This window comes from Arvicola amphibius, chromosome 4, assembly GCF_903992535.2.
Source record: "Arvicola amphibius chromosome 4, mArvAmp1.2, whole genome shotgun sequence".
Lineage (NCBI taxonomy): Eukaryota > Metazoa > Chordata > Mammalia > Rodentia > Cricetidae > Arvicola > Arvicola amphibius.
The window spans coordinates 144,173,690-144,200,327 of record NC_052050.1 but is presented as its reverse complement, the minus strand read 5'-3'; the positions used below and the strand labels follow the sequence as shown (position 1 = coordinate 144,200,327).

General features: G+C 48.3%; 2 protein-coding genes across 2 annotated transcripts; one reads left to right on the top strand and one right to left on the bottom strand.

Moving 5' to 3' along the window:
• LOC119812667 (pyridoxal phosphate binding protein) lies at positions 1 to 13,859 on the top strand. The gene is made up of 8 exons (XM_038327501.1): positions 1 to 157; positions 1,984 to 2,091; positions 2,170 to 2,205; positions 2,731 to 2,806; positions 7,932 to 8,066; positions 10,018 to 10,160; positions 11,501 to 11,599; positions 12,542 to 13,859. The coding sequence occupies exons 1-8, from the start codon at positions 59 to 61 to the stop codon at positions 12,647 to 12,649; spliced, it is 804 nt and encodes a 267-aa protein (XP_038183429.1). The 5' UTR covers positions 1 to 58; the 3' UTR covers positions 12,650 to 13,859.
• Positions 13,860 to 24,833: 10,974 nt separating this feature from the next.
• Positions 24,834 to 25,220, bottom strand: LOC121677166 (cofilin-1-like). The gene has a single exon (XM_042054922.1). It carries the CDS (start codon positions 25,218 to 25,220, stop codon positions 24,834 to 24,836), a length of 387 nt encoding a protein of 128 aa, XP_041910856.1.
• Between the last annotated feature and the right edge of the window lie 1,418 nt (positions 25,221 to 26,638).

The following is a 26,638-nucleotide window of genomic DNA, read 5'->3' as shown; positions in this document are numbered from 1 at the left end:
CGGGACCGGAAGTTGTTCTCCGCGGGTCGCGGGTCCTCAGCTGGGCATCCTCCCGGGAATGTGGAGAGCTGGCAGCATGTCGGCGGAGCTGGGAGTCGGGTTCGCGCTGCGGGCGGTGAACGAGCGCGTCCAGCAGAGCGTGGCACGGCGGCCGCGGGTGAGGACGGGCTGAGAGGGACGCCTGCGTGGGGCCGGGTGTCACAGTGACGCAGAAGGGGGTCCCGAAGGGGCGGGGGCTCGCGAGGTTTCCTAAGCGCCCCGGCCTTGAGGCTGGGGCTTCCTGGAGGTTGGCTTGGCTGCAGAGAAGGTGCTAACTTAGGGAAAGTGACTCGCCATTTGCCGTTCCCGTCGCCACGGTACTAGAGCCCTCAGAGGGTCACGTCCACCCGCGATCACGTGCTTTGCGGCGGAGACCCGTGGTCAAGGTGCGAGACATGGCAAGGCGTTGCCGCCACAGAGTAGCGGGGAGCCGTCAGGCGCAGCATTTTTAATTTTCGTATTGGTTGTTTTGTCTCCTGTTGGACTTCTTATTAGACCAGAGTCAGTTATCTGTCTTTCTCCGTGCAAACTAAGCTACGTTGTGTGGTGAGACAAAAAAGAAAATAAAAGCCCTCTCCGGTCTAGTATTTATGGTCCCAGATTTCAAAATGATGCCTGAAGACAACGTCTTCTCCTAACTGATGTCTAGACGTTAAACAAGTCCTGTTAACTTCTCTTGCCCTCGGTTTCCTTATTGCTGAAATCCCAGCATTCAGGGGGCAGAGGCAGGCGAATCTCTGTGAGTTCGAGACCAGCCTGGTCTAAAAGAAAATGAGTTCCAGGACAGCCAAAGATAGACAGAGAAACCCTATCTCGGAGAATACCGCGGTTCAGTGAAAGTCTCAGAAATGGTGGGGTACATGAAGATAGCTGTGTGAGGATCCCTGCAGCTGAAAGCAGGGAAACCCTGCATTTTATGTAACAGATGTGGGAAGAGTGTGGATGAATCTAATCCTGAATACAGAATTGTTGGTGTCCTGTTGTCGGCGCTGCTATTGGTTGGTTGAATCATAGGTTGACCAGTACATTGCCTTTACCCCAATTGAGCCCCTGTCGGAATGAAAGCAAGTGGTTTTTTATAATTACGTTTTAATAAATTACATTTAAAAATGAGTTTCTTAACTGTTGACTTTGTGGTGCGGGAAGAAGCCTGGAGTAACCTTCCTGCTTAATAGGTTGCTGCCTTCCCTTAATGAACTGATTCTGTTGCATTTTGTTTTAGCTATTGTTTGTATGTTTGGGGGGCTGGAGATACAACTCAGTTTAACAATGCTAAGCAGACCCTCTGCCATTGCTACTGTAATTGTATCTTCCACCCAATAAAGTGATTCACGGACATGTGTTATATGGGCGTATGTACAAGTGCCTGCCTGTGTCTGCGTGCACACGGGTGGATGAATGATGTACTGGGGATGTGCAGGTGCGCATGCCCATGCATACATGGGAACCAGAGGTCAATGTCATCATCTTTCTCTATCACTCTCTATTTTATATTTTGAATCCTTGAACCTGGCACTAGCTAGCCAGCAAGCCCCAGGGATCCACCTGCCTCTCTGGGGTTACAGACAGGTGGCTCTGCACCTATCTTTTATATGGAGGTTGGGGTCTAAACTTGTCTTTGTATGCCTAGCATTTTACCCACTGGGCTATCTTTTCTGCCTCAGTGCCAAGCTGAGATCTGTGCCAATCTATTTTATAAGGTGTATGTATGTTGGCGGGGGAGGGGTGATGTTTATTTTTTGAGACAGGGTTTCTCTGTATAGTCCTGGCTGTCCTGGAACTCACTTTGTAGACCAGGATGGCTTTGAACTCACAGAGATCCACCTGCCTCTGCTTCCTGAGCGCTGGGATTAAAGGTGTGCACCACCACTGCCCGGCACTACAAGGTGTATCTTATTGAAGCAATATTTGCACGCTTGCACTCATGTGGCTCTTTCTTGGCAGGATCTCCCAGCCATCCAACCCCGGCTAGTAGCGGTCAGCAAAACTAAGCCTGCAGACATGGTGATTGAGGCCTATGGCCATGGCCAGCGCACTTTTGGAGAGAACTATGTAAGATACCTCTTATAAAGAGCCCTTGGAGGAGTTGTGACTGCCAGGCTTCTGACTCGTTCTGTTCTTGCTCCTTAGGTTCAGGAACTACTAGAAAAAGCATCAAACCCTACGGTGCGTAGACACGGCAAGTGTTGGTTTTGTATAGAAGTCTTAGCTCTTAGCTGAAGGTTCGACCCGTGTTGGTGGTGTTTTAGAGCAGAAAGCTGGGCTAGGGAAAGAAATCATCCATGCTTCCCTGGAGCCCCAAATAATTCATAGCTAGCCTTTCTGCCTTTATTCACACTCTAATATTCTCTTTGTGTCTGTTTGTGAATAAAGATTTAGGAACTTGCTGAGTCTCGGGAGATTTGAAAGCATAAATCAGAGGCTATAGGATGCAGCCCAGTGGCAGAGTACTTGCCTTGAAAACAAATCATTTTTGTCTCTAATGAATACCTGATAAATACAGTGAGTTGATGAGAACAAGGAAGGGAAATAGGCTTTGATGACTCTCTGGGGTTCCTTGTGTTTCAGTGGGAGACTGGCTGAAGAGGGCAATGGTGGTTCATCAGTCGAGGGACAGGACAGGCGTGAAGGGGCCTGAGCTGACAAGGCCTCCGTGGAGCCCATATCAAATGATTCCCTTTTTCTCTTCAGATACTGTCTTCCTGTCCTGAGATCAAGTGGCACTTCATTGGCCATTTACAGAAACAGAATGTCAACAAATTGATGGGTAAGACAAAACTATCAACACAAAGACGAGCCTTCCCTGTGACTGTGTAGCTTCTACCACCTTCTGAGGAAGCAGCTCTGAGAACCCTCCTAGCTCACCATTGCGAATAAAACATAGTAAAATAAAAATAACAATGAAGCAAAGGATTGGGAGAGAGTGTGGCTAAGCAATAGAGTGTTCCTAGCACTTACAAGCCCCTACGTCAATCCACAGCACCATATAAAATAATTTACTAACTATAGAACTGTTTCACCATATGGCATGTGAGGATTTCAGATAACTTCTCTCAGATATCAAAATTTGGGAAACCTGTACTTTTTTCCCCCTTTTTTGAGGGAGTTAGGGTGAGGCCGATTGTATGTATAGAGGTCCAAGGACAACACAGAGGGGTTGGTTCTCTTTCCATTATGTGGATCCCAGGGATTGAACTCAGGTTGACAGGCTTGGCAGCAGGCACCTTTACACTAAATCGTCTTGTCTCCCCTGGTATCAGCATTATCAAAGTGAAATTGATAAAAACATATCCAACTACAATAAATTGTGCACATTGAAAGTGTCTGATTTGATAAGTTTTGACATAGGATTACAACCTTGGAACTATTACAAGAATTAAAGCAGTGTGCACCCATCACCCCAGAGGCTCCTTTCTGTCCTCTTGTCCAGGTGCTCCTTGTCTGTTTCACTGCTGCAAATTCCATGTTTTAGAATTTTGTGTAAATGCAATTATTTTTTTAAAAAAGTATCTGATCTCTATCAGTCCTCATTAGGCATTTGACCTTTGTCATGTTTGTGTGGTTCCTTCATCTTCGTATTCAATAGTATTCCACTGCATAAACATATTACAGTTCCATGTTAAAATGGTATTCCACTAATAAACATATTACAATTCCATATTACAGTAGTATTCCACTGCATAAACGTATTACAGTTCTTCATTCACATTGACTGTTTAGTTACTTGTAGTTCTGAGGTATTACAAAGAAGCTGCTATGCCAGATGTGGTGGCACAAGCCGGAATTCCCAGCACTCAGGATTAATAAACAAATGTAATAAAAAAGAAAAGAAAAATTTGAACCATTATTCTTCACACTTTATTTTTTTCTTCTCCAGTTTCTTATTATACTATTTCAGAGTTCATTATTTGTTTTTGTTTCTTCTGCAGAGGCAGGCATAGTTCTCTGGTAGAGGCCACTGGTCTACACAGAGAGTTTCAGGCTAGCCTGCCTCAATAAGATAAAATAAAGGGGATGGAGAGATGGCTCAGAGGTTAAGAGCACTTCCAGAGGACCTGGGTTTGATAACCCAGCACCCATATGGCAGCTCACAACTGTCTCTAATCAGGGGATCCAACACCCTCTTCTGGCCTCCTCAGGCACCAGGCACAAACGTGCACAGATATTCCTGCAGGCAAACCATCCATGTTCCTAAAATTAAAAAAAAAATCAAACTTAAAAAAATTAAGTAAATAAAAATTCCTCCTGTGTATCATTTTGAATTGTTTTATTTTGTTGAGACAAGACCTGGCTGTGTAGGGTAGGATGGCCTTGAGCTCACCTCCCCCTGCCCTGTCACCCAAGTGCTGGGATTATGAGCATGTGCCACCACAATCTTTAGTGGTTTAAATTTGATAGCCATGTAGAGTGAGGTTTGAGCATGTAATATACATGTTGACCCTGGTGCCCAAGTAGTTTTAGATTTTGGATCTTCAATTTTTATACCATAAATCCTGAGGCTACCATAAAAACCATACAACAAGGAATTATGGCTAATAAAAGCATAAAATGAGATAGCCATTATAGAATTCGTCCCAAAGGCAGAGAAACAATAAGAAAAGTCAGGCTAGGGAAATTTACAAACTTGCCCAAGATTAAGCACTAAAAGGTGGCAAGGCTATAGCTGGCAGCCAGAATATCACCACCGTCACCAGAACCCCAGATCGCTGCATGGACTGGGGTCCATGTTTGCTTTTGTTAGCTGAGATGAAGACCATGACCAAAAGCAACTTGGGAAGAAAGGATTTTTTTGGCTTACACTTCCACATCACTGAGGGAAGCCAAGGCAGGGACTGAAGCAGATACCATGGAGGAATGTTGCTTACTGGCTTGCTCCCCATGGCTCACTCGGCCTACTGTCTCAGACAACCCAGGACCACCTGCCCAGGGATGACACAAATCAGTGAGCTGTGCCTTCCCACACCACATCCATCATTAACCAAGAAATACCCACGGACATTGCCTACTTAGGGAGGCATTTTCTCAGTTGAGGCTCTCTCATCCCAGATGACCCTGGCTTGTGTCAAGTTGACAAAAACCACAGCAACCAGTTTTGCCATTCTGAGTGATGTCATTGGCTGTGCCTAATGCCTAAGTTGTCAACTATCAGAGTTTGGCATCTGATACATTGTAGTTTGGAGGAGGGGTGTTTGTTTTTGCTAGAAGTTTGAGTCTTTAGATTACATGGAAGAAATAATTTACTGTCCTTACCTACTAATTCTTTCCTCCGCTTTGGATCAGTTTCAGCTAACGTGACTTCTCATTATACACCATCCTGTGAATAATTCTTCTTTTGTTTGTTTGTTGTTTTGTTTTGTTTTGTTTAGACGGAGTCTGACTCTAGCCCAGGCTGGCCTGGAACTTACTCTATAACTGGCCTAGGGCTTGTGGTGTTCCTCCTGCCTCATCCTGAATTCTGGGACTGCAGGCATGAACCACCAACACACCCTGCAAGATGCCTGACAGTTTTGTTTGGATTTCAGACATGAATTTTATCGTGCTCAGTTCTAGCTATTTTTATTATCCTATAAATATTCTTCTCTTTGTTCCGGAGCATAGTTTACATTTTATCAGAACAATTTGATCCCTTTTAGGATTGGGGATTTTTGTTTATTTTGTTGATTGGATTTTCGTGATAGGGTTTCTCCGAGTAACCCTGGCTGTCCTGAAACTCTCTCTGTAGACCAGGCTGGCCTCAAACAGAAAGATCTATCCCTGCCTCCCAGGGCTGGGATTGAAGTTGTATGCCACCAATACCCAGCTTTAGGTCTTGTTCTTAATACCAGTTAGTATATAACCAGGCCAGAGCTGAGTTTAGGATTAATTATTACACTGCCAAGGCTTAGCCGTCCTCCACACCCTTTGTGAAGCCCAGGCCGTCTCTCCTAACCTGTAACTTCCTTGCGTGCGTGCACACGTCAGTACTCAGCTGAACAGCCCATTCAGATCAGCGGTTCACTTAGTGCAGCTCTGTCCTCACGTTCTGCAGAGAGCTCTGGCCCTTATTTATTATGCATACAATGTTCTGCTGGCATGTGCAGGTCAAAAAAGGGCACCAGATCTCATTGCAGGTGGTTGTGAGCCACCATGTAGTTGCTGGGAATTGAACTCAGGACCTCTGGAAAAGCAGCCAGTGCTCTTAATCTCTGAACCATCTCTCCAGCTCCCCATCCCCACTCCTTGGACTAGTTTAAAAGACAAGAGGAAGGTTGACCAGATGGCTCAGGGAGTGAAAGCACTTTTGAACAAGCCTGACATTCATGAGTTTGAACCACCAGTTCCACAGTGGAAAGAAAGTACCAGCTCCCACAAGTTGTCCCCTGACCTCCATACAGGAACTATGTCACACACATGCCACACATACATCATATGCATATGATAATAGACTCTGGTTCATATACTTTTTTTTTCTCCCAGGACTGGGCCCCTCACATGCTAGTCAAATTTTCTACCACTAAACTATTTCCCTGTCCTTTTTTCAAAGTTTGAGTTAGGCTGAGTTACTTAGGCTAGAGTTGAACTCATTTTGTAGTCCAGGTAGGCCTTTTGCCTTATCCTCCCAAGGAACTGGGATTTTATAAGCCTATGCAGCTCACCCTAACCTGAGAAGTCTAGCCGTGTTTTTGGTAGGAAGTTTCATTCAGCCCTGTTTGGCCTCAGTCTCCTTGTATAACTGAAGATGACATGGAGTCTCTGCTTCTCCTGCCCCTGCTTCATAAATGCTGGGATTACCAACATGCAAGAAAGAAAGGAAAAAACAACCTAGTCAGGCCCTGATTTAGTTATTTTTCTGTTTCTGTGATAAAATGCAATGAACAAAATCAACTTAAGGAAAACGTTTGTATTGGCCTGTAGTTCTGGCGGCTAGACTCCATCCTGGTGGGGAAGGCGGGCGTGGCAGCAGTAGGACACTGGCTGATCACACTTTCTTCCACACAAAGGAAGCAGAGGGAGCGAGAACCGAAAGTGTGAAGAGACTCTAAAAGCCCCCGCTCCATGATGTACTTCCTCTCTCAAGTCTCTCCCTCCCTCCTAAATGTTCTATAATAGTCCCAAACAGCACCTTCAACTGGTGACCAAGTGTTCAAACACATGAGCCATGGGGGAACATCTTCCATTCAGACCACCACAAGCCCTATCTCACAAAAAAATAAAAACAAACAAACTCAAATAGTGAAGGCTGGGGATGTGCGGGTCAGTAGCAGGGCACCTGCCTCTCAGGCCCAAGGCTCAGGGTTCGGTCTTTACCATGGAAGAGGGAAAAAGGGAGAAAAGGATGGAGGGCAGGGAAAGTAGTTAGCCAGCACCTGGAAGGTTTCTGTGCTCAGTGCAGTAAGCTGCTGGGGTTGCATCACGGTCCTTTGTGGCAAGAGTCATAGTTCATCTTCATAGCAGTGGCTTTGATGACCTCACTGTCTGCCCAAGCATCCAGTAAGTGCCATTCTGTGTCTTTGTCAGAAATTTTAGGACCGTGACCTTCCTGGCTAGCATGTCAGCCTCTGGATGCCTCTGTCCTCTGTCATTTGGCCCGTTTCACTCAGGTTGAACTGAGACATAGTTAGATCAGACCTGCTATTCAGAATCTCAGCAGCTTCTGAAAGTGCTCTCCACACAGATGCAGCCTGATTGTGGTGTGTTAGTGTTTCCCTTATCCATCTTTGCTGCTGAGATGGGGCTTGTCTGCCTTTGAACTTCACGTCTAGTAAACTCTCTTGTTTGTCTTCTTAGCCAATCATAACATTTAACTGTCCTTTCTTTGCCCGCAGTATCTCCCTCTGTCAGATCAAAGTCTGTTGCGTGCTTCCTCCGGCAACAGCAAAATGAAGCCTGCTCCCTTCTCTTTCTCGTTGCAGCTGTCCCCAACCTCTTCATGCTGGAAACCGTGGACTCTGTAAAGCTGGCAGACAAGGTGAACAGTTCCTGGCAGAAGAAGGGCTCTCCTGAACGGCTAAAGGTGATGGTCCAGATTAACACCAGTGGAGAGGAGAGTAAGTGACCAGCCCTGACTGTAGATATCCAGTGCCTTAGGTGGCTGAAGCTGAGGTGGGGTGGGGAGTAAGCATCTGATGTGGACATTGTGGGGAGACTCCAGCCTCTCAGTCAGCTGCTTTGTCTCAGCTCAGCAGTGTGTTGACCCTGGTAGGTGCTGATTTTGAGCAATGATAACTTTGATGGCCTAGCAACCATCAGAGATCTTCAGTCCCCTCCTGAAAAGGATTGAGAGCTGCATGCATAATACTCCTTGGGTCTCAGGACAGTCACCCAGTGTTCCATCAGGCCAGACTAGAAGAGAACCTGCTGACCCCCAGTGAGGGGCTGTCTCGCGGGGCCTGGCACAGCTGTGTACCGAGGAGCGTGGGCTTGGACATCAGACAGATGAGTGCTCGCGCTCCACCGCTTTCTGTCTTTGGAGCTTTCCGTCATTTACCTAATCTGTCCATACCTGAACTCCCTTGTGTGGCAGTGGCATGGGGGGTACCCCCATCAAGAGTATAGTGAGGGTTCCGTGCTATGATGCAGAACCCCAGACGTCTCCCTTGCTTGCTCTTTGCCAGAAGTGAATGCGAGGCTGTAGCCTGTAGCCATCTTCTAAGCGCTCACGTGTAGCCAATCTTGGTATGGAGGAGCCCAGGGTAGGCATGATTTCTAGGTGTGCTCTAGAGTCAGGCTGCCTGGGCTCACATCTCAGGTTCACAGTTCTAGTCTTCTGACCTTAAAAGGGACTTAGCCTCCCTGCCTCAGTTTCCTCTGGAGGCTGATACAAGTCAGAATACTTGCAGTGACTATATAAAAGGAAAAGTCTTAGGGCTGGCATTGTTAGTAGACTTTAATGGTTACATATATATATATATATATATATATATATATATATATATATGCTCCCTGACTGGCTACATGGCATATAAGTAGATACAGAACTTACTCCAGAGTGTCTTTATTACATTTCTTGACAATTAGCTGTGATTTGTCCTAAATTAAATCATAGTGAAAATTCCTGACAACTCCATTTAATAAACGGGGGCAAAGGCAAAGCAATATTAATAGTTATTAGACTACATAACATAATTATCTGCTGCAGTTCCCCCAACTGGTCTTAACAAGTAAGCTAAGCTTTGCAAATACACAGCCCCAAATTTATCATGTGTATATAATTTATTTTTTGCATTACTATTAATAAATTGGTGAAACCGTACAGATGCCAGGATTAGAAAAAAGTTCTGAGATTCATCTAGGACATCGTCAGTGTGACTTTCCCTGATGTTGCAAGACTTACATTTCTATTTCTGTGATAAAACACCATGACCAAGGCAACTTGCAGAGGACGGTTTCTTTGGTTTATGGTTCCAGGGGGATAAGGTCCATTGCAGGGGAGCATGGAAGCTGGAACAGAAGCCAAGGGTTCACATCCTGAACCACAGACATGGAAGAGAGGCAGAACTAGGGGTGATACATGGCTTTGAAACTCCCCCAGCCGGCACCCATGACATCTGTCCAGCAAGGCCACATCTCCTAGACCTGGCTAAACAGTGCCAACCACTGGGAACAAAGCATTCAAACACATGCGTCTATAGTCTCGTTCAAACCACAGCATACTTTTCCTTCTCTGTTTCTATTTCTCCAGCCATTCTCAGTGAAAGCCCTGTGGGGTACGGCTTAGTGCGTAGAGTCTGTTTATGCAGAGCCCTGGGTTCAGTCTCTGGCACAAAAAAAAAAAAAAGTAGAATCCTGCAGTGGAGTAAAAAGAGTCTGATCCAAACGTAGACCCGAGTAGAGGAGGCAGGCGTGAACAACTGCACCTACACAGTCTCTCTGTAGGCTCAGTTACTCCATCAGGTTTCCATCAGAGCCTCCTCTGTGTACGGAAGGGATGAAAGCATGGACTTCTTCTGCCTGCTTAACACATATTGGTATACCCATCCTCTGTTTCTTTCTGTGAAGGTAAGCACGGCCTTCCACCTTCAGAGACCATAGCCACGGTGGAACACATAAAGACCAGTTGTCCAAGCCTGGAGTTCGTGGGGCTCATGACCATAGGAAGCTTTGGACATGATCTTAGTCAAGGACCAAACCCAGACTTCCAGGTACTGGGGTCGGGGTGATACTCTTGTGGGGCTGTGCATGGAGCCCGCTGGTGGGTGTACCCACCATATGCAGTGCCTGTGCTTGATCGCAGCCCCGGTGGGGTGCAGTGGCATTACACCAGCTTACAGGGCTGGGTGTGTGGTATAGGCGGTCTGCCAGTCCCCAGATAACAGATGTGGAGCCTTAAGATTAATTATAAGTGGTCAGCCAGTACTCAGGCTTGTTATTAGCTAACTCTTACATTTAAATTAACCACATTTCTTAAGCTTTGCCGTGTGGTTTGGTCCCTTTTCTCAGTACAGCATGCTTATCTTGTTTTCATTTCTGCTCGCAACTCCTGTGACCCCACCCTTCTTCCCATCATTCTCAGTGTGGTTGTCCCGCCTATACTTCCTGCCTGGCTACCAACCAATCACCTTTTTATTAGCCATAAGAGCAACACATTTTCACGGTGCACAGGATTATTCCACAGTTGTGTGGTACTTCAGGGACCTCTCAGAACACAGCCTGTCAGGTGCACTGTTCCAGCCTCTTCTGAGCTCTCCTCCGGAGAAAAACGAAGACCAGGCCCCCAGATACACACAGACCTTCCTTAACTCAGCTTTAACTTGGTTAAGGCAGTTTTGGGATTAAGCTTTTCCTTCCTCTCTAGTAACTGGCAGTTTGCATTTTTATTGCTGTTGGGTTTGTTTTATTTCACTTTTGGGTATTGCTGGTTTTTGAAGTAGAACCCGGGGTCTGAAACGTGCTTTGAAAGCATTCTACCCTGAGCCACACCCACCCTGGCCCTGGTGATTTTCTTGAAAGTAGGAAACATGGCTAAAACACTTACAGTAACTTCTGATAATTATTACCCACCTCAAAATCATGAAGGATAGAATCATCAGAAATGGTTTGAAGCTGGGCGGTAGTGACACGCCTTTAATCCCAGCACTTGGGAGGCAGAGGCAGGCGGATCTCTGTGAGTTCGAGGCCAGCCTGGTCTACAAGAGCTAGGTCCAGGACAGGCTCCAAAGCTACAGAGAAACCTTGTTTTGAAAAAAAAAGGAAAGAAAGAAAAAAAGAAAATTTTTGGTTTGGTAACTTTCTTTTTGTTTCCATTTTGATGAGTTTTGCTTTTCCTCTGTTTTGTTTGTTTTGCTTTAATTTGCCTTTGCTTGCTTTGTTTGGAGACAAGTTCACCACCCCGTGCAGCCCAGGCTGGCCTTGAACTCAGGGTTCTCCTACCTGTTCCCAAGGATTACAGGCGAGCAAGGATTACACACCCAGCAGACTTGGTCATCTTCTGACGTCCCCGGAAACAACCGGAATACAATGGAAACCCTTATGTTTCTGTCAGGTGTTGCTGCGCCTGCGGCAGGAGCTGTGGGAAAAGCTGAGTATTCCCGTGGAGCAGGTGGAGCTGAGCATGGGCATGTCCGGGGACTTCCAGCATGCTGTAAGTGTCCTTGCCAGGTGGCCGAAAGGGGCAGGGTAGGTCCTGCCATGGGCTTTAAATGCCTCGTCCTAGACACGGTGATTCAACCGTTGTAACAGTTATGAAAACTACACTCAAATACTTAAAACTCAATGTAATCCACTACATGTAATGTGGGAAAAGGCTGAGGTGTGGTTCAGGGTTTAATGAATGTGTTACGCTGCGGGTTTGCCCTCCCAGACCAAAGAAAGGGAGAACTGATTTTCAAAGGCATTTCCTATGTAAACCCTAGGAAGTGGCTCTGAGACTGTGAGTATAAGCCAAGGCAAGTGCCGTGCTAGCAGCTCACTCGCCTGAGTTCCTAGGGTAACAAATAGTAACTGGGCACCGTGCACACGCCTGTAGTTCCAGCACTTGGAAAACAGAGTCAGCCAGGCTGCTGTTGAGTTTCAAACCAGTCTGGTACCCCATAAGTCCCATGCAAGCCAAGGCTACAATACTGAGACCCTCTCTTAAAAATAAACAAACAACAAATAAATAAATGCAAAGTTTAAAAAAAATCCAAGTACAAAATTGCATTTTGGGAGTATCATATACATTACAACAGTGTAAAAATTCTAAACTTTACTTAGGTAATTACTTGTTCTTTCCATTTGGCCAACCATGGCCCTCGGTCGTGGAGTGCAGGGCAGCTCTTGCTATGCCGCTCTGTCCCACACCTCAGTCCCTGCCATCCTTTGTCCCCACATCAATAAACTGCCTAGCCACTGTGCAAGTTTCCTTCCTCTCGACCACTGCCTGAGCAGGGGCCCTGCTCTGGGGATACCAGAGTGCCTAGCCATCTTCTGCTCTAGCTTGGTCATTCCTTACGCAGCCTCTGGGCACCCAAAACCGCAGTACAGCCTCAGCACCAGCTACATTTAGCCTTTGAATCTCTCCTCTGCACCCTCTTCTCTCCCACAGATTGAAGTCGGATCCACAAACGTCCGGGTAGGAAGCACCATTTTTGGAGAGCGGGATTACTCCAAGAAACCCACCCAAGACAAGACTACAACAGACCCGAAGGCCTGAGTGCCCGTGGCCCAGGAACAGGAGCCAGGTCAGCTGAAAGACAGACTAGGCACCAGCCTGGGTTTTCCGTCTGGCCCGCATGCTCCCAGTCATACTCTCCTGCGGCCCGGCTAGAACGCTGAGGCACCTGTGCTTCGCCTCGCTGTAAGAGACTGCATTCAAGCAGTGACTTAGGCTTGAATTTGAGGAGTTCCAAGACTTCAGAACTGATGTCGAGTCAGTAGCCAGGAACCAGACACTGCCAGGAGCACCCCAGCCCCCATGAATGCCTTTCCCGGGGCAGCTTCTGGTTTACTGGTGTCTATAATGGAGAAAATCGGGGGAATTCCCATTTGCCCTTCCACCCTAATAGAGCGCCCTACAGTTGTTCGACAAGTCCCCACTGAACACTCGTTCGCTCCTCTGGAACGGGATGACTTTTGCTGCCCTGGCCAGTGATACCTCTAGCCACAGCTCCTCTGTGGCACCGACTTGAGATTCCAGGGTAAAGAGCACATGGGCCTTTCTCACATCCTGCTGAAAAGATGGGACTGGAGCGTGATCCTTGGGCACTACAGTGATGGGAAGTGGGGGTTTCTTCTCCATCAGGATCCTCTTCTGGTGTTAGCAAAGACCGCCCCCACCTTGGAGACAGACGCCCTTCAGCACCAGTTCCAGCACATGGTTTCAAAGGCCTGACTCACCCTTTCTTCTCTGGAGTCATATTTCCCAGGTGTACTGATCTCACCCCAACACACACACTTTATTTATAAGCCAGAATTTTGCAGCTCTTGATTGTTCGTAATGTAACAAGATCGTCAAAAACCTGGAAGCAGCTGGGCATAGTAGCACCTGCCTATAACTCTGGCGTTTTGGAGGTACAGGCAGAAAGAACAGATGCCAGACAAAAGCTAAACGAGACCCTATCTAAAACAAACAAATAACAGAACAACCTCGGAAGCACAATTCTCCAGTAACCACAGAAGAGCTTTGGTGGGGGCTGTTTAGTTCCCGATAGATTTTCTCTTGTTTACTCCAGCCCTTGTCCTTCATTTATTTCCCAATAACTTCAGAACCTGCTGCTGAATGTAATTTCATAAATTTAAACCATTACAGTTCTTGTTCTGTTTCAATCAAAGCTAGTGTGGTATTTCAGAGTCTTAATACAAATGTGAGCTTGAATTATACCATCTGTGCCAACTGCAAAGTGATTAAAGCTTTATTTTTATGATCCGGTGTCAATGAGTAGATGTAACAAAGGGGGCATCGGGGCTGATGGGAAGCAGCTGCATTCGTTGTCGGGCATCATGCCAGCTGGCTCTGGAGAGGCATCTCCTTGAGTCAAAGATGCCGCCAAGGCCATGCCATGTATACAACAAGAGTTCTGAACTTCAAGAGCAAGAAAATGTCTTCGTAGAGCTTCGTGACATGCCTGTAAACACAACACACGGACGATGGCAAGTTCTAGACCAGCCAGGGCTACATACCAAGTTTCATGTCACCTGGGCTGTATATTGCGGCCCTGTCTCAAAAACAGAAAAGTGTTGGTTGGCACGGCAAGAATTAGAAAGGAGCCTGCCTCCCACTGCATGAAGCTCTTTTGATTGCCTCTAGGTGGCAACATTGGTTAACCTGAAGAGCACACACACTTGGCTCCATCAGCGGTTTCTCCTACTGGGGACTGTTCAGATTTACTTGCTGTGTGAGTAGAAATGGAGGCACGAGAGGACATGTGCTCCCAGGTGACCCATGGACTTTCAGACTCACGGGTGTGTCTGGCAATCTCACGTCCATGCTGACTTGGTTAAGGGATCTGAGGGTGACTCTGGAAACTTTGGGGGAAATGAAATGGTTAAGCAATAAAAAGTCTCCCTGGCTTGTGCCTAGAGATTAATAACACGGCAGAGGAGAAGCCAGGAGAGGCTGTAGTCCAGTTGAAGAAATCCAGACTATATCCAGTGACCCTCAGCAGGATGACTCTCTTGAGAAAATTCGGCCAGGCTATGAAACTGTCTTTTGTTTCATGTGAGGCAGCTGGTCGGGTTACTCCCATGTTTTTATAGCAGCAGTGACAGCATCGGGGCAAGTTTTAGAGTCCGAACCACCCATCCCCCCCATGCAGAATTTGCCGCCGCTCCCTGACAGCCCATGCCCTGGGCTTTGTTTTGGAGTGTGTGTGTGAGCATGCGCAAGCACACAATTCCCTGTATTAGGGTTCTCTAAGCAACAGAACAGATCGTGTGTGTGTGTGTGTGTGTGTGTGTGTGTGTGTGTGTGTGTGATTTCTTAGAGTGGCTTACAAGCTGTGGTCCATGTCATCCAACAACACATGTCTACTGCTGGAAAGGCCAGAGATCCAGTAGTTTCTCTGTCCACAAGACTGGATATCCCTGGAGTCCCAAGGAAGTCCTAGAGAGCTGCCAGTTTTCAGTGCACATTGGAATATGGCTCAGGATAGACAAGCTTGCCCGCAAGAGTGGGGCAAGCAGGCAGAAAGCACGAACTTCCTTCTTCCGCGTCTTTATATGGGCTGCCAGCAGAAGGTGTGGCCCAGACTTAGTGTGGGGTCTTCTGACCTCCAAAGATCCCAACTTCAGTGGGTCTTCCCACTTCAAACAGCCAACCAAGAAAAGCCTCTCCCAGGTGTGCCCAGCTGCATGGGTTTTAGTTACTTTCAAATGTTGTCAAGTTGAGAGCCCAGATCAGTCATCATGTGTCTTGTAGCCAGCACCAGGTTTGAGAGGCTCAGGAGACCCCTGGTGACCTACCAAAGATTTGGTCTCTTGGGAGGATACCAGACACACAGTCTGTGTGTGGCACTGGTGACGGGGCCCAGGCCCTAGGAGATGGAGGGAGTGCACTACCCCGAGGTTGCACCCTGACCTTAGCCATGTTACACCATTTTTATATGCACCAATTATACACAATAATGAACTTCATTGTGACATTCTTGTGCTTGTAAAAAATGCATTCTGGTCATATTCACCACCCATCACCCTCTCTTGATCACCTCCCACTCCTGCTGGGCCCCTTATTTTTCCCAGCCAGTCCCTTCTACCTTCATGGCTTTTGCAAAAAATCCCCTCACCACATACCTTAATGCAAACCCTGTACCCGACCCCACTCCCTTTCTTAAACCTTCATAGTGTCTAAGTCTTCTCCCTGTATTCTTTCTCTTTAAAAGTAAAATATTTACACTTTTTTAAATTTTATGTGTATGAGTGTTTGACTTGAATGTGTACATGTGTACCCCATGTGTGCCTGAACACATGGAGGTCAGAAGAGGATGTCGGATTGTTGAATGGTTGGGAGCCACCATGTGGGTGCTGGGAAGTGAACCTGGGTCCTCCAAAAGACCAATGAATGCTCTTAACTGCTAAGATTCCCCTGGAACTGGAGCTATGAATAATCATTACAAATGTGAGTGGTGGGATTCAAACCCAGGTCCTCTGCAAGAACAGCCAGGGTTCTTAACTGCTGAAACAGCTCTCCTTCCCCTTTTGAATCTCTGTGTGTGCATGTACCTTCATGTGAGTGAGCGGGGGACATGCCCTTGCCACTACACGTGTGTGGAGATAAGAGGACAGTCTGGGGTATGTGGCGTCCAGTCCTCACCTTGTTTGAGACCGGGTCACTTTGCTGCTCATAGCTGTTATGCCAGACTAGCTGATCCACAAACTTTCGGGGATTTTCCGGTCTCCGCATCCCATCCTGCAGGAGAAGCACTGGGGTTACACATACTTGCTACTGTGCCTGGCTTTGCATAGGTTCTGGGGATTTGAACTCAGGTCTTCATGCTTGCATAGTCTTCAGTTATCCACTAAGCCATCTCCCCAGCCCTGTGTTCTCTCAGGACAGCTTCTCAGGTACCCAGGCTATCTGTATCCCTTTCCTGGATCCAGCACTGAGGCTGGGAGTGAGGACAGGCACATAACCTTGTCTAAGGTCAGAAAAAGCTATCATTGGCTTCTGTTATTCTTCGGCACTGTTAAGACTGGCACCTGGGGGGTTTCTGCAGGTCACGAGGTCACATTTGGCTTCCACTGCTGGCTTTAACCAGTGATAAGTAGCGTGTTAGACTTGCAGCTTTTAACTTCAGAAAGCCATATTGCTGTGCAAGAAATGCACATTTTCCGGTCCACTGTGCTAGTTGAGAACTGATGTATCTTAATACAGAACAAACTCTGAAACCGCAAGCTGTGGGAGTGAGAGGGAAGGAGAATTAAGCCCAGACACGAGGAGAGTCAGTCTCCCCTCATCCCATTTCCCTGGCTGGCACACTCCTCCTCCAGATCGGTTCTCACACAGGCTACAGGGCTCCAAGTGTACAAGACTGTCCCTGCCCAAGCCCTGAGCTGGAGCAGCAGCAACTCCTGTTACCCGAGGCTAGACAGGGAAGGGATGAGGGTTGACATCTGCTTTGTACTTTGGAAAGCAAGTAACTCCTACGCTTCCTACCAAAGCTTCAGGAGAAGGACCGTTCCTGAGAGGGGGCTGCGTGGGGTGTTGCCAGGGTGCAGTTGGAAATGGTTTTGCTCTGAGAACTGTGACTGTCCTTACCATGAAATCAGTTGGATGCTCTTACATCATCCTCATGAGTAAGGGCCAAGGAATCCAAACCACCGCCATCCTCCCAAATGTTTTACTCGTCTGCCTTCTCTGGAGAAGCACAAAGAAAGGGGATTTTTTTTATTTTTTATTTTTTTGGCTTTGTTCTGGGATCTAACCCAGATCCTAGCACACGCAAGCAAGGATACTACCACGGAACCACATTCCCAGCCCAAGAAAGCCATACTCTTCCCCAACTGTTTTGTATCAACTTGTGTATGCCATGGTTCTGGATGTTTGAGCAGACGTTCGTTTTTTAAAATATTTATAATTACAACGTGTGTGCGTGACACGCTTGAGCACAGGTGTGCATGTGGCAATCAGAGGACAGCTTGCTGGGGTCGGGGTTCCCCTTCCATCCTCAGGTCATGGCGGTCACACAGCGAACGCTTCTCCCCACCGCGCTTGAGTCGGCATTTACAAGGTGCTTAAACCTAAGTTTCCCTGTAATGACTTAAGCATACCCAGGGGCCTCGGAACACTCCCTTCCCTATAAAGGATTGGCTAGGTCAGCAGAAGGAGCCTTTGGAAGGGACAGGAGCGATGACGCGAGCCTGCCTCTGAGATGCCTCAGCAGCAGGTGGCGCAATTTGGGCACTGCCGCGCCTCTTGACTGTTAATGAGTTCCGCTACCCGGTGCCAGTTGCGTGCTAGGTTAGCCTCTATCCGCCATCCAACAGTGGCCTGGTTCTGCAGCCTCGGAGCTCAGCTTGACTGGGGGCTGCCAATTTCCAAAATAAAATCAACGTGTGACCTTATTCAGCAGATGTACCAAAGAAACAAGCGCAGAGCAGGGCCAATTCTGGAGCCAAAAAGGGAAGATGAGAAGAGGGAGAAAGAGGAGGGGAGAGAAACTTGGCCGGACATGAAAGGTGTCTTGTCCGTCTGTTCCCCATTAGGCGCAATTCTCTCGCAATCTGCAGCCTCAACATAATTCTCTTGACCAGAAACTCTCCCGAGAGATAGTGTTGGAAGGAAAAACAAACAGCGCTGGTCCATCTTCTGACAGCAAAGTCGTTTAAGAACCTATTTGGGGGCCAGGGAGAAGAGAAGAGATGTCAGCCTATCAGGGGAGGGCGCTCTCCACAGCTCCCTACATGTTGACTGAGCCGGACAGGAAGAGGGGTCCAGGGAGGGCTGATGAGCAAGGCTAGGGCTGCCCCAGGAAGCTAGCCCCCAAGGCTTTTTACCCTGCTGTCCACTGTGATGCCTCGTGATCTGCCTTGTGTGGCTTTTCTGGGCCTGAGCTCAACACTAAATTCCCATGCAGGCAGAGTCTGTAGCCTGGTGATAGAGTACTTTACCTGGCATGCACAAGGCTCAAGGTTCCATCCCCGGTGGTGCAAAGCCAACTAGAAGAGGAAATCACCATGGCGCTAGGCTTTTTCACCCTCCTGAAACATGGAGAAGAACTCAAGAGTGTTTGGAAGAAAGGGGCCTCCACCTGGGATGGCTCCCTTTTCCTTCTTCTGACAGCACCGGCAGCCAAAAGCCAAGAATTGAGCTCTTCCTAGAAACCGCTGCCAGCTCCCCAGACAGCAAAGGCCTTCTTCTCCCCAAGTCCTTTTGACTTGCCTTGGAGCAAAACACCCTAGCACTAGGGAAACAGGGCCCACCCCACCCATAGGAGCCCAGGGAAAGGTTCTGTAGTGGGGAGGTAATACAGGGTAGGGCAGGGCAGGGCCATACCAGGCCACCTTCCATGCTCAAGTTTCTAGGCCAGGCATCCTGTTATAGGAGAGGCCCTCTTTAAAGGAAGAAAAACTACTCAGTAGAAAGAAGCAAAGCTCTCCCCCTGCCTTTAGGACTTGTTTACTACTAGGATATCTGATTTCAGCAAAGGAAGCCAGCTCCAAAGCAAGGTTTTTATTGGCCACGAGCAAGAGGAATCCAGAGTTTGCTTTTGATTTGGCTTCCCCTTGAATGCAAAGCACCGAAGGGTCCTGCTTTGATGGGACAGCTTGGTTGGGGGGTGGCGGGAAAGAGCGACCCCGACCACCATCGCACACAGTGTCAGCAAAAGTTTGCTCGGGAAGATGAGTGTAGAGCGAGGGTCGGAAAGGGAAGATGGCAGAAACAGTAGTTCACAAGGCCTGCATCTGGAGCACGGCGAAGGCCTGCCCCTCTTCCCTGTTGAATGTTGAGAATGCAGGAGGCCCGTCTTCCTTGGCTGAAATCGCAATGTTCAGAGACTACCCAACAGTGAGGCCTCTGCAGTCCGGCCTGCGTTGATGGTTTCAATGTGTCGGGAAGATAAAGCCAGAGATTGGAGGCGGCCTCTGCCAACTGCATTCCCCAACCAGAATGGGCTAGGGTTCAGGCGAGGGAGGTTCCTGCTGGGACCCAGACTCCCCAGACTAGAGAGAGCTGCTAGGCAAGGTCCGCAACACCAGACATCCCAATCACATCCCTGTGTAGCACTAATAAAAACCCAGAGACAGATATTGGGGTTCAACCTAAAGATCAGAAAAGCAAAGCAGTCAACCGCTAGAGACCTTTTACCTCAATCAAATCTTCAAGACCAAAGGGGTGAGATCCTGTCTCCATGAATCCTCAGACTCCACACTCCACTGAGTTCTTGTCTCTTCCCCCTTATAATCCTCTCTCCACCCAGCCATATGGCTCCTGTCTCCACCTCCCTAGTGCTGGGATCAAAGGCATGGGATCCCAAGTGCTTGGGATCACCTTTGTTTGAGCTCTGTTTCTCTTTTAGACAGATAAAATTTCATGTAGCCCAGGGTGCCCTTGAACTCACATAGATCCGTCTGCCTCTGTCTCCCAAGTCCTGGAATTAAAGGTGTGTGCCACCACTTCCTAGCCTGAATGGTTGACTAGTCTGGCTGCTTTAACCCTCTGATCTTCAGGCAAGCTTTATTTATTAGAACCCAAATAATACACCACTGTAGCCCTGCATCGCCACCTGTTTCCTAAGTCTTTATAGGAAACACTGCCCACATTGGAGGAAAATGAAAAGGGCCTCACTGCCCTGGGGTCCTTGGATGAACACAGCCACCTCTCCCATCTTTCCCCCTGCCCTGTTTATAGGTTCTCTCAGCCTGCATTCCGCTCTGACTCCCTTTGTTTCTCTTCTCCCACAACCCGCTGGGAACAGCTGCGTCCTGAGTGGCTGTAGCGTGCACATGGCTCTAGTATTGCTCCACTTTTTTGACCACTTTTGAGTGAGGCAGGGCATGGCCAGCACCATGAGGCTGCTGCTGCAGGTGCCCTGGGACCTTGAGCTTCAGACTGAGGTTACGGTGGGCAGCCCCCTCGAGAACCTTATGGTACGGATGACTCTACCTGCATCTGGCTCTCTTCCTGTTCTAAGGCTGCGCCTGGAAGCTGCAGGTCTATGGAGACAGCCACTCTTTCCCTTTTGGGATGTGTGTGGTGCCCTTCCAGGATCGCTGTGTGTCTCCTCATGTATGTTCATTCTTTCTTATCTCGGAGGCAAAGTAAGTGCCCTGTTGTGGTGTTTGCTGTCTGTAGCATGCCAGGACTCACCTGTGAGGCCCAGGGCTACCTTGGCAGCCAGTGGGCCATTTAGCTCTCTAAGCTGAGGCCCAGAGCCTGGGGCAGGGGGTGGGGAAAAGGGAAACAGGGCTCTCACTGTGTCCACTTCAAGGAGCCCAGTCATCAAAAGGACTTTGTATAGTGAGTTAGAGAACATACCCCCAAGAGGAGCTACAGGAATAGAAAAGATAGCCTTGCCAAGTGGGGAGTTGCTATACACACATGCACAGCCCGTGCTCAGACATACATACACAGCCATAAGCACGTGTCATACTGTATATGCATACAACCACAAGCACACTATAGCACGTACACACATATACGCTTACAGCCATGGATATATGTGCATGCGCACACACGCACATGTGCACAGCGACATACATACACACCTGCACAAGCACAGTCACGGATACACACAAGTTGCGTGGCTGTTAGAAGGCTGGTGTCAATATGTTTGAGTTTAAACAGCAGATCGGTTCCTTCCCAAACAAATAGCCTTAAGCCCCATTCTTACTGACAAGGGGAGCTTAGCGTCCTTATCTCTAAGTAGGGGTTGATAATCCCAAGCGACACAGACTTTGCTGCGAAGATGACTCGTGACCAGCTCCTGGCTGGAAGGCAAGGTGGTGCCCACCCCGCTGTCTCGGCAGCTTTGTCCTCCTTCCCTGAGATCTGCAAGGAGTCACAGAAGGAGAGCACTGATGGACAGGACAGATAAGGACCTTGGGAATAGCTGCCCGCCAGCTTGCCTGCCTTCATAGCTGAAACCCGACCCTGAGAGGCCGAGCGAGGAGGCAACTACAGCTCCACTTTCTGAACGGGCTCCCAGCGTGGGTCACTCATGGATGACCACTGACATAACCAGCTGGGACGGGTGGGGGGGGTGGTGGAAAGGCTCTGAGTCTGCTGAGCTGCTGCCCAAATATGGGCATCCAAGCCTTCCCTTTGGTCCCTCCAGCTTCATGCAGGAAGACCTAACTACCCAGTGGGACATGGGGCTGGCGGTGTGGCTCAGTGACGGGGCACTTGTTCAGCACAACACATTTGTCCGTGCTTAGCACTGCAAAACAAAGTCAACAAAAAGCCGAGAGCGAGATCAGCTCGGATCAAAATGCAATACGGACCCCGAGACTCCAGCAAACACCCAAACCTTTCTGTTGCAGCGCTCAGGCTCGGGGAGAGAAGCCATAGCAGTGCCCACACGGACATGGATTTTCACACCAACCTGAAAATCCAAGCTCCCAGGCTGCCAACCAACTTGGATGGTGTGTTAATGGAGGTGTTTGTCTGAGCCCCAAGCAGGAGAGGTTTGTGCATTCCTGGTTGGGGCATGGTGTTGACAAGCAACTGTAGTGACTCAGGGAGAACTGGTCTGCACATTAGGGAAGGAACCCCAGCTCTGAGTGAGCCTGGTGGGGTGCCAAGACATGAAAGCTGAATTTGGAACAACAAAAACAAAACAAATAAACCAACCGACAGTGTCCTGGCTGGTTTTATGTCAACTTGACACAAGCTAAAGTCATCTGAGATGAGGGAATCATAATTGAGAAAAGACCTCCATAAGATGGGGCTGTAGCCAAGCATATAGGTCATTTTCTCAATTAGCGCTCAATGGGGGAGAGCCCAACCCACTGTGGATAAAGCCACTCTTGGGCCTCTATGGGGTCTATGAGAAAGCAGACTGAGAAAACCACAAGGAGCAAGCCAGGAAGCTGCGCTTCTCCATGGCCTCTGTTCCAGACTACAGGCTCCTGCCCTGAATTCCTTTAGCAATGAAACAGTCATGTGGACATGTAAACCAAATTAACCTTTTCCTCCCCAGGTTGCTCTTGGTCACGGTGTTTCACCACAGCAATAGTGAGGTAACAAGACAGACAGGTATCTGGAGCTTTGGAGTGGCTAACCTCATCCCTGGAGTGGCTGTTTCAACAAAGAATGAAAGGCAGGATCAGTTCCAAGTGTTAGTCTCTTCGGGGGAGCAGGATTGGGAGGGGGCTGTTGCTTTCAACTCTAAGCTCTTCTCCGCTAGCTCGGTTCTAATCTTGTGGCGGGAGCTGGAAGCAGGTTTAGTGACAGGCGAGCTTTTCAGATCTGCATCAACCTCAGCTCTCCACACACATCTTGGAAAGAGAAATCTACCCCTCATTTTTCCCAGCCCGAACCTGGGCCAGCGTCCCAAGACACCTTCGGACACTCTAGGTTTCTTGTGTTCTCTCCCCAGCTCCCTGTCAGAGATAAAATCTACAGCTTTCTCATCTATTGTGTGACTTTTCCTAGAAAACTGAGCAAATCTTCAGGTAGGGCACTGATGGTTCATTCCAAGTCAAGCCTAGTGAACCAATGAGTTTGTTGGAGAAGCCTGGGCAGCTGCATCACCAAAACACCTGCCCCAGTGTGCGTGATTAAACAACTCATGAAAGCTGCCTACTTAGAGTTCCTCGACCAACTTGCTGGCAGGTCCACCAGCCTTCCCAGTGTGGGTTGGTTCTTTTTGTTTGGTTTCTAGTTTTTGCATGTGCGTTGGTGTTTTGTTTGCATGTATCCCTGTGTGAGGGTGTCAGATCTCCTGGAACTGGAATTACAGACAGTTGTGAGCTGCCATGTGGTTGCTGAGAATTGAACCCGTGTCCTCTGAAAGAGCAGTCAGTGCTCTTAGCCATTGAGCCGTCTCTCCAGCCTATGACCAATCTAGCCACAGATTCTTGGCCCCTTTAACAATGCCAGGGAAAGCCTGGTGTGGTGGCATGCACCTTTAATTTCAGCACTTGGGAGACAGAGGCAAGTGGATCTCTGTGTTTGAGGCCAGCCTGGTCTACAGAGTGGGTTCCAGGACAGTCACGGATAACAGAGGAGCCCTATTTTGTTGTCGCTGGTTTTTTTTATATTTTTTTAATTTTTTTTTTTATTTTTTGGTTTTTCGAGACAGGGTTTCTCTGCAGCTTTAGAGCCTGTCCTGGAGCTAGCTCTTGTAGACCAGGCTGGTCTTGAACTCACAGAGATCCACCTGCCTCTGCCTCCCGAGTGCTGGGATTAAAGGCGTGCGCACCACTGCCCGGCTGTCGCTGTTTTTTTAAAGCCAGATGACAGCCATCTCAAGCACTGGGCCTTAGATCCAATAGGAAAGCAAATGGTTACTCCTGTACATTTATGTCACTATTGCCTCAGTAGGCATACCCACTTAGGCTAATCATTGTAGTTTTCAGGGTTCACAGCTGTGTAAGATCAATGGTTTCTTTTCTCCGCTGGCAATGAGCATGGTACGTTCCAGCGCCACAAAGGCTGGCCAGTGGGAATGAAATTCACAGGTAAGAACAGTTTGATCTCTCCATGGACCTGTGATGCAAGTATCCCTCATTGGTCCTGCTTCCATGAGTGACCAAGACCAAGAGAGAGGGGAGGGCAGCCAGCTAGTGCAGAAAGGGCTTGCACAGTGTTTTGTTCACACAGAAAACTTAACGGATAAGCACAGAGTCACTATTTTAGCTACAAGTTAGCAGCATGAGATGGGGCTAGACAGATAAGGAGAAGGGATGTCATTAAAAAAAATACAGGCAGGTTCGAGAGATGGCTCTGTGGTTAAGAGCACTGGCTGCTCTTCCAGAGGTCCTGAGTTCAATTCCCAGCACCCAGTTGGTGACTCACAACCATCCTTAATGAGATCTGGTGCCCTCTTCTAGCCTGCAAGCAGACATGCAGGCCAAACACTGTATACATAATAAATAAATAAATAAATTTAAAAAAAATACAGGCTTCCCCAAGACTGGGTACCTGGTGTGTGTATGTGGTGTGGGGATGCTTGGTCTTCTTCAACATATGAGGAACTGGAAGGTCAAAAGCAATTTGGGAAAGCCAGAACTGTCAGGAATGAAAAGTGGGATTGCCCTCCCTGTTCTGGGACTTTTCCCAGCCCCTCAGTCCAGCAGAAAAGGAACAAACAGCCCACAACACTCAAGAGCGGGTCTGGAGCTGCTAGACGCTTCAGGCAGGAGCTGGATGTGGCTACAGGGAGAGGATGGTGTTGCCACCTAGTTTGTCTTCCATGGTGCGGCCATCCTTGCCCTCCTCATTGCAATTTGTTCACAATTCATTCTTGATCTGTCATCTTCTTCCTGATGGCCTCTGTGGGACTGGCATAGATGCCATTGCTCTTAAGGGCCCTCTCTCGGGGGGGTCCAGAAGTTGAACGCCAGGCTCCCTTTCTCCTTGCTCTCCTAGCTTGTATCACATCACAGAGAGGATTGCAGCAGCCCTTGTCTGGCAGCATCTTGACAAAGGTGGTGGTCCCTACATGTGCCCCATCACCTACCAGGATCCCCTTGCCCTCCTGCAGGATACTGTTTCTCTTGTCCCCTCTCAGGCAGAAGAGCTTTGTCTCCTTGCATTTTGCTTCCCCTGGCACTGAGGACTTAAATACCTTCATGTCATTGAATGCCCTGATCCCACCATCAGAGACAGTCATGCCAGAGGCCATGTTCCCGGAAGTAAAAAGGAGGTGAGAGCACAGAAGAACTGAGCAGCTTTAGTTGGGATCTGACTGAACTCCCCACCACATCCCACCCCATCCCACACTACCTCCCTGCCACCTTCCACCCCACCACTAGACCCATTCCCTTATTGTAATCAAACTGACAATCACAATGAACATCACAGAAACCCTAACCCTACCCACCAGCCTCAAGTCTGGCTGATAACAACTCTGGCCTCCGCTTTGTTCTTTTGGCCACAGCTGCTTCTCCTTCAGGGACCCGAGGGATCTGCTTGCACCAAGGTTGGGAAGAAGGGTGTCTGTCCTCAGCTGGTCCTCTTGGCTGTTTGGGGAAAAAAAGCCCAGGGTCCTAGAACAGATCACAGACTTCCCAGACCTGATGCAAAATTAGTCCCCTTCGGGTACACCAAGTCAGTCCTCCAGAAAAGGCCCCTCCTCCATGACCTCAAGAGGCTGTGGAAGAGGAAGTCTTCGGGGCTTCTGCACACCTACACTTAACTCTGCCTTTGCTTTGTCCCCACCCCCACACCACCCCCTCCCTCAAAGGTGGCTCTTCTGTGTAAGGCACCATTTGCTCTTCCTGCCCAGGGGTAGGGGAAGCTTTGGAAGCCCACAGCCTGCCTAAGGGCGATTTGTCTTTTCAGTCAACTTACGCATTACTGCCCGGGGCTCACCTTTGGGGCTACCAGGGAAACTGACTGCCTTCTGCCCCACTCTTTTCTCTAAACCTCCTCTTTCCCCTTTTCCTTTAAAGTGTTTATCACAGTTTCTAGTTTCTAGTCACCCTTGTCACGGGACCATGAAATCCATGAAGGCAGTGATCATATTTTTTCTTTCAGTCCACCTAGCAAAGTGGAGAGCTACGGTGGTTTGAAGGAAAATGGTTCCCAAAGGGAGTGGCACTATTAGGAGGTGTGTGGCTTTGTTGGAGTTGGTGTGGCCTGTCTTGTTAGAGGAAGTGTGTCACTGTGGGGCGGTGAGCTTTGAGGTATTCTTTGCTCAAGCTACACTCAGTGCGGTATTCAGTTCACTTCCTGTTGCCTGCAGATCAAGATGTAGAACTCTCAGCTCCTTCTCTAGAACCGTATCTGCCTGTGTGCCGTCCACCATGAAGATAATGGACTAAACCTCTGAAACTGTGAGTCACTCCTATTAAATGTTTTCTTTAAAGAGTTGCCTTGGTTATGCTGTCTCTCACAGCAAAAACCTAACAAAGACAAAAACCAAACTTGATTTGCTCCCCAGAACTTATCCCCCTAACATTTTTTTTCTTTCTTGTTTTAGATGGGTGTAAAAGAAGTGGGGAGGAGAAATAATCTTCCTGTATTACCCAGGCTGAACTAGAACTCATGATCCTCCTGCCTCAGCCTCTCTGGTGGTGGAATTATAAAATACACCACACC

What these genes read in the sequence shown, in the direction of transcription:
- LOC119812667 (XM_038327501.1), top strand. Translation starts at nt 59, where the DNA reads ATGTGGAGAGCTGGCAGCATGTCGGCGGAGCTGGGAGTCGGGTTCGCG. An exon ending in AAAAAGCATCAAACCCTACG is followed by an intron (nt 2,206 to 2,730) that starts GTGCGTAGACAC and finishes TTTTCTCTTCAG; the next exon opens with ATACTGTCTTCCTGTCCTGA. An exon ending in GAATGTCAACAAATTGATGG is followed by an intron (nt 2,807 to 7,931) that starts GTAAGACAAAAC and finishes TTCTCGTTGCAG; the next exon opens with CTGTCCCCAACCTCTTCATG.
- LOC121677166 (XM_042054922.1), bottom strand. Translation starts at nt 25,220, where the DNA reads ATGGCCTCTGGCATGACTGTCTCTGATGGTGGGATCAGGGCATTCAAT.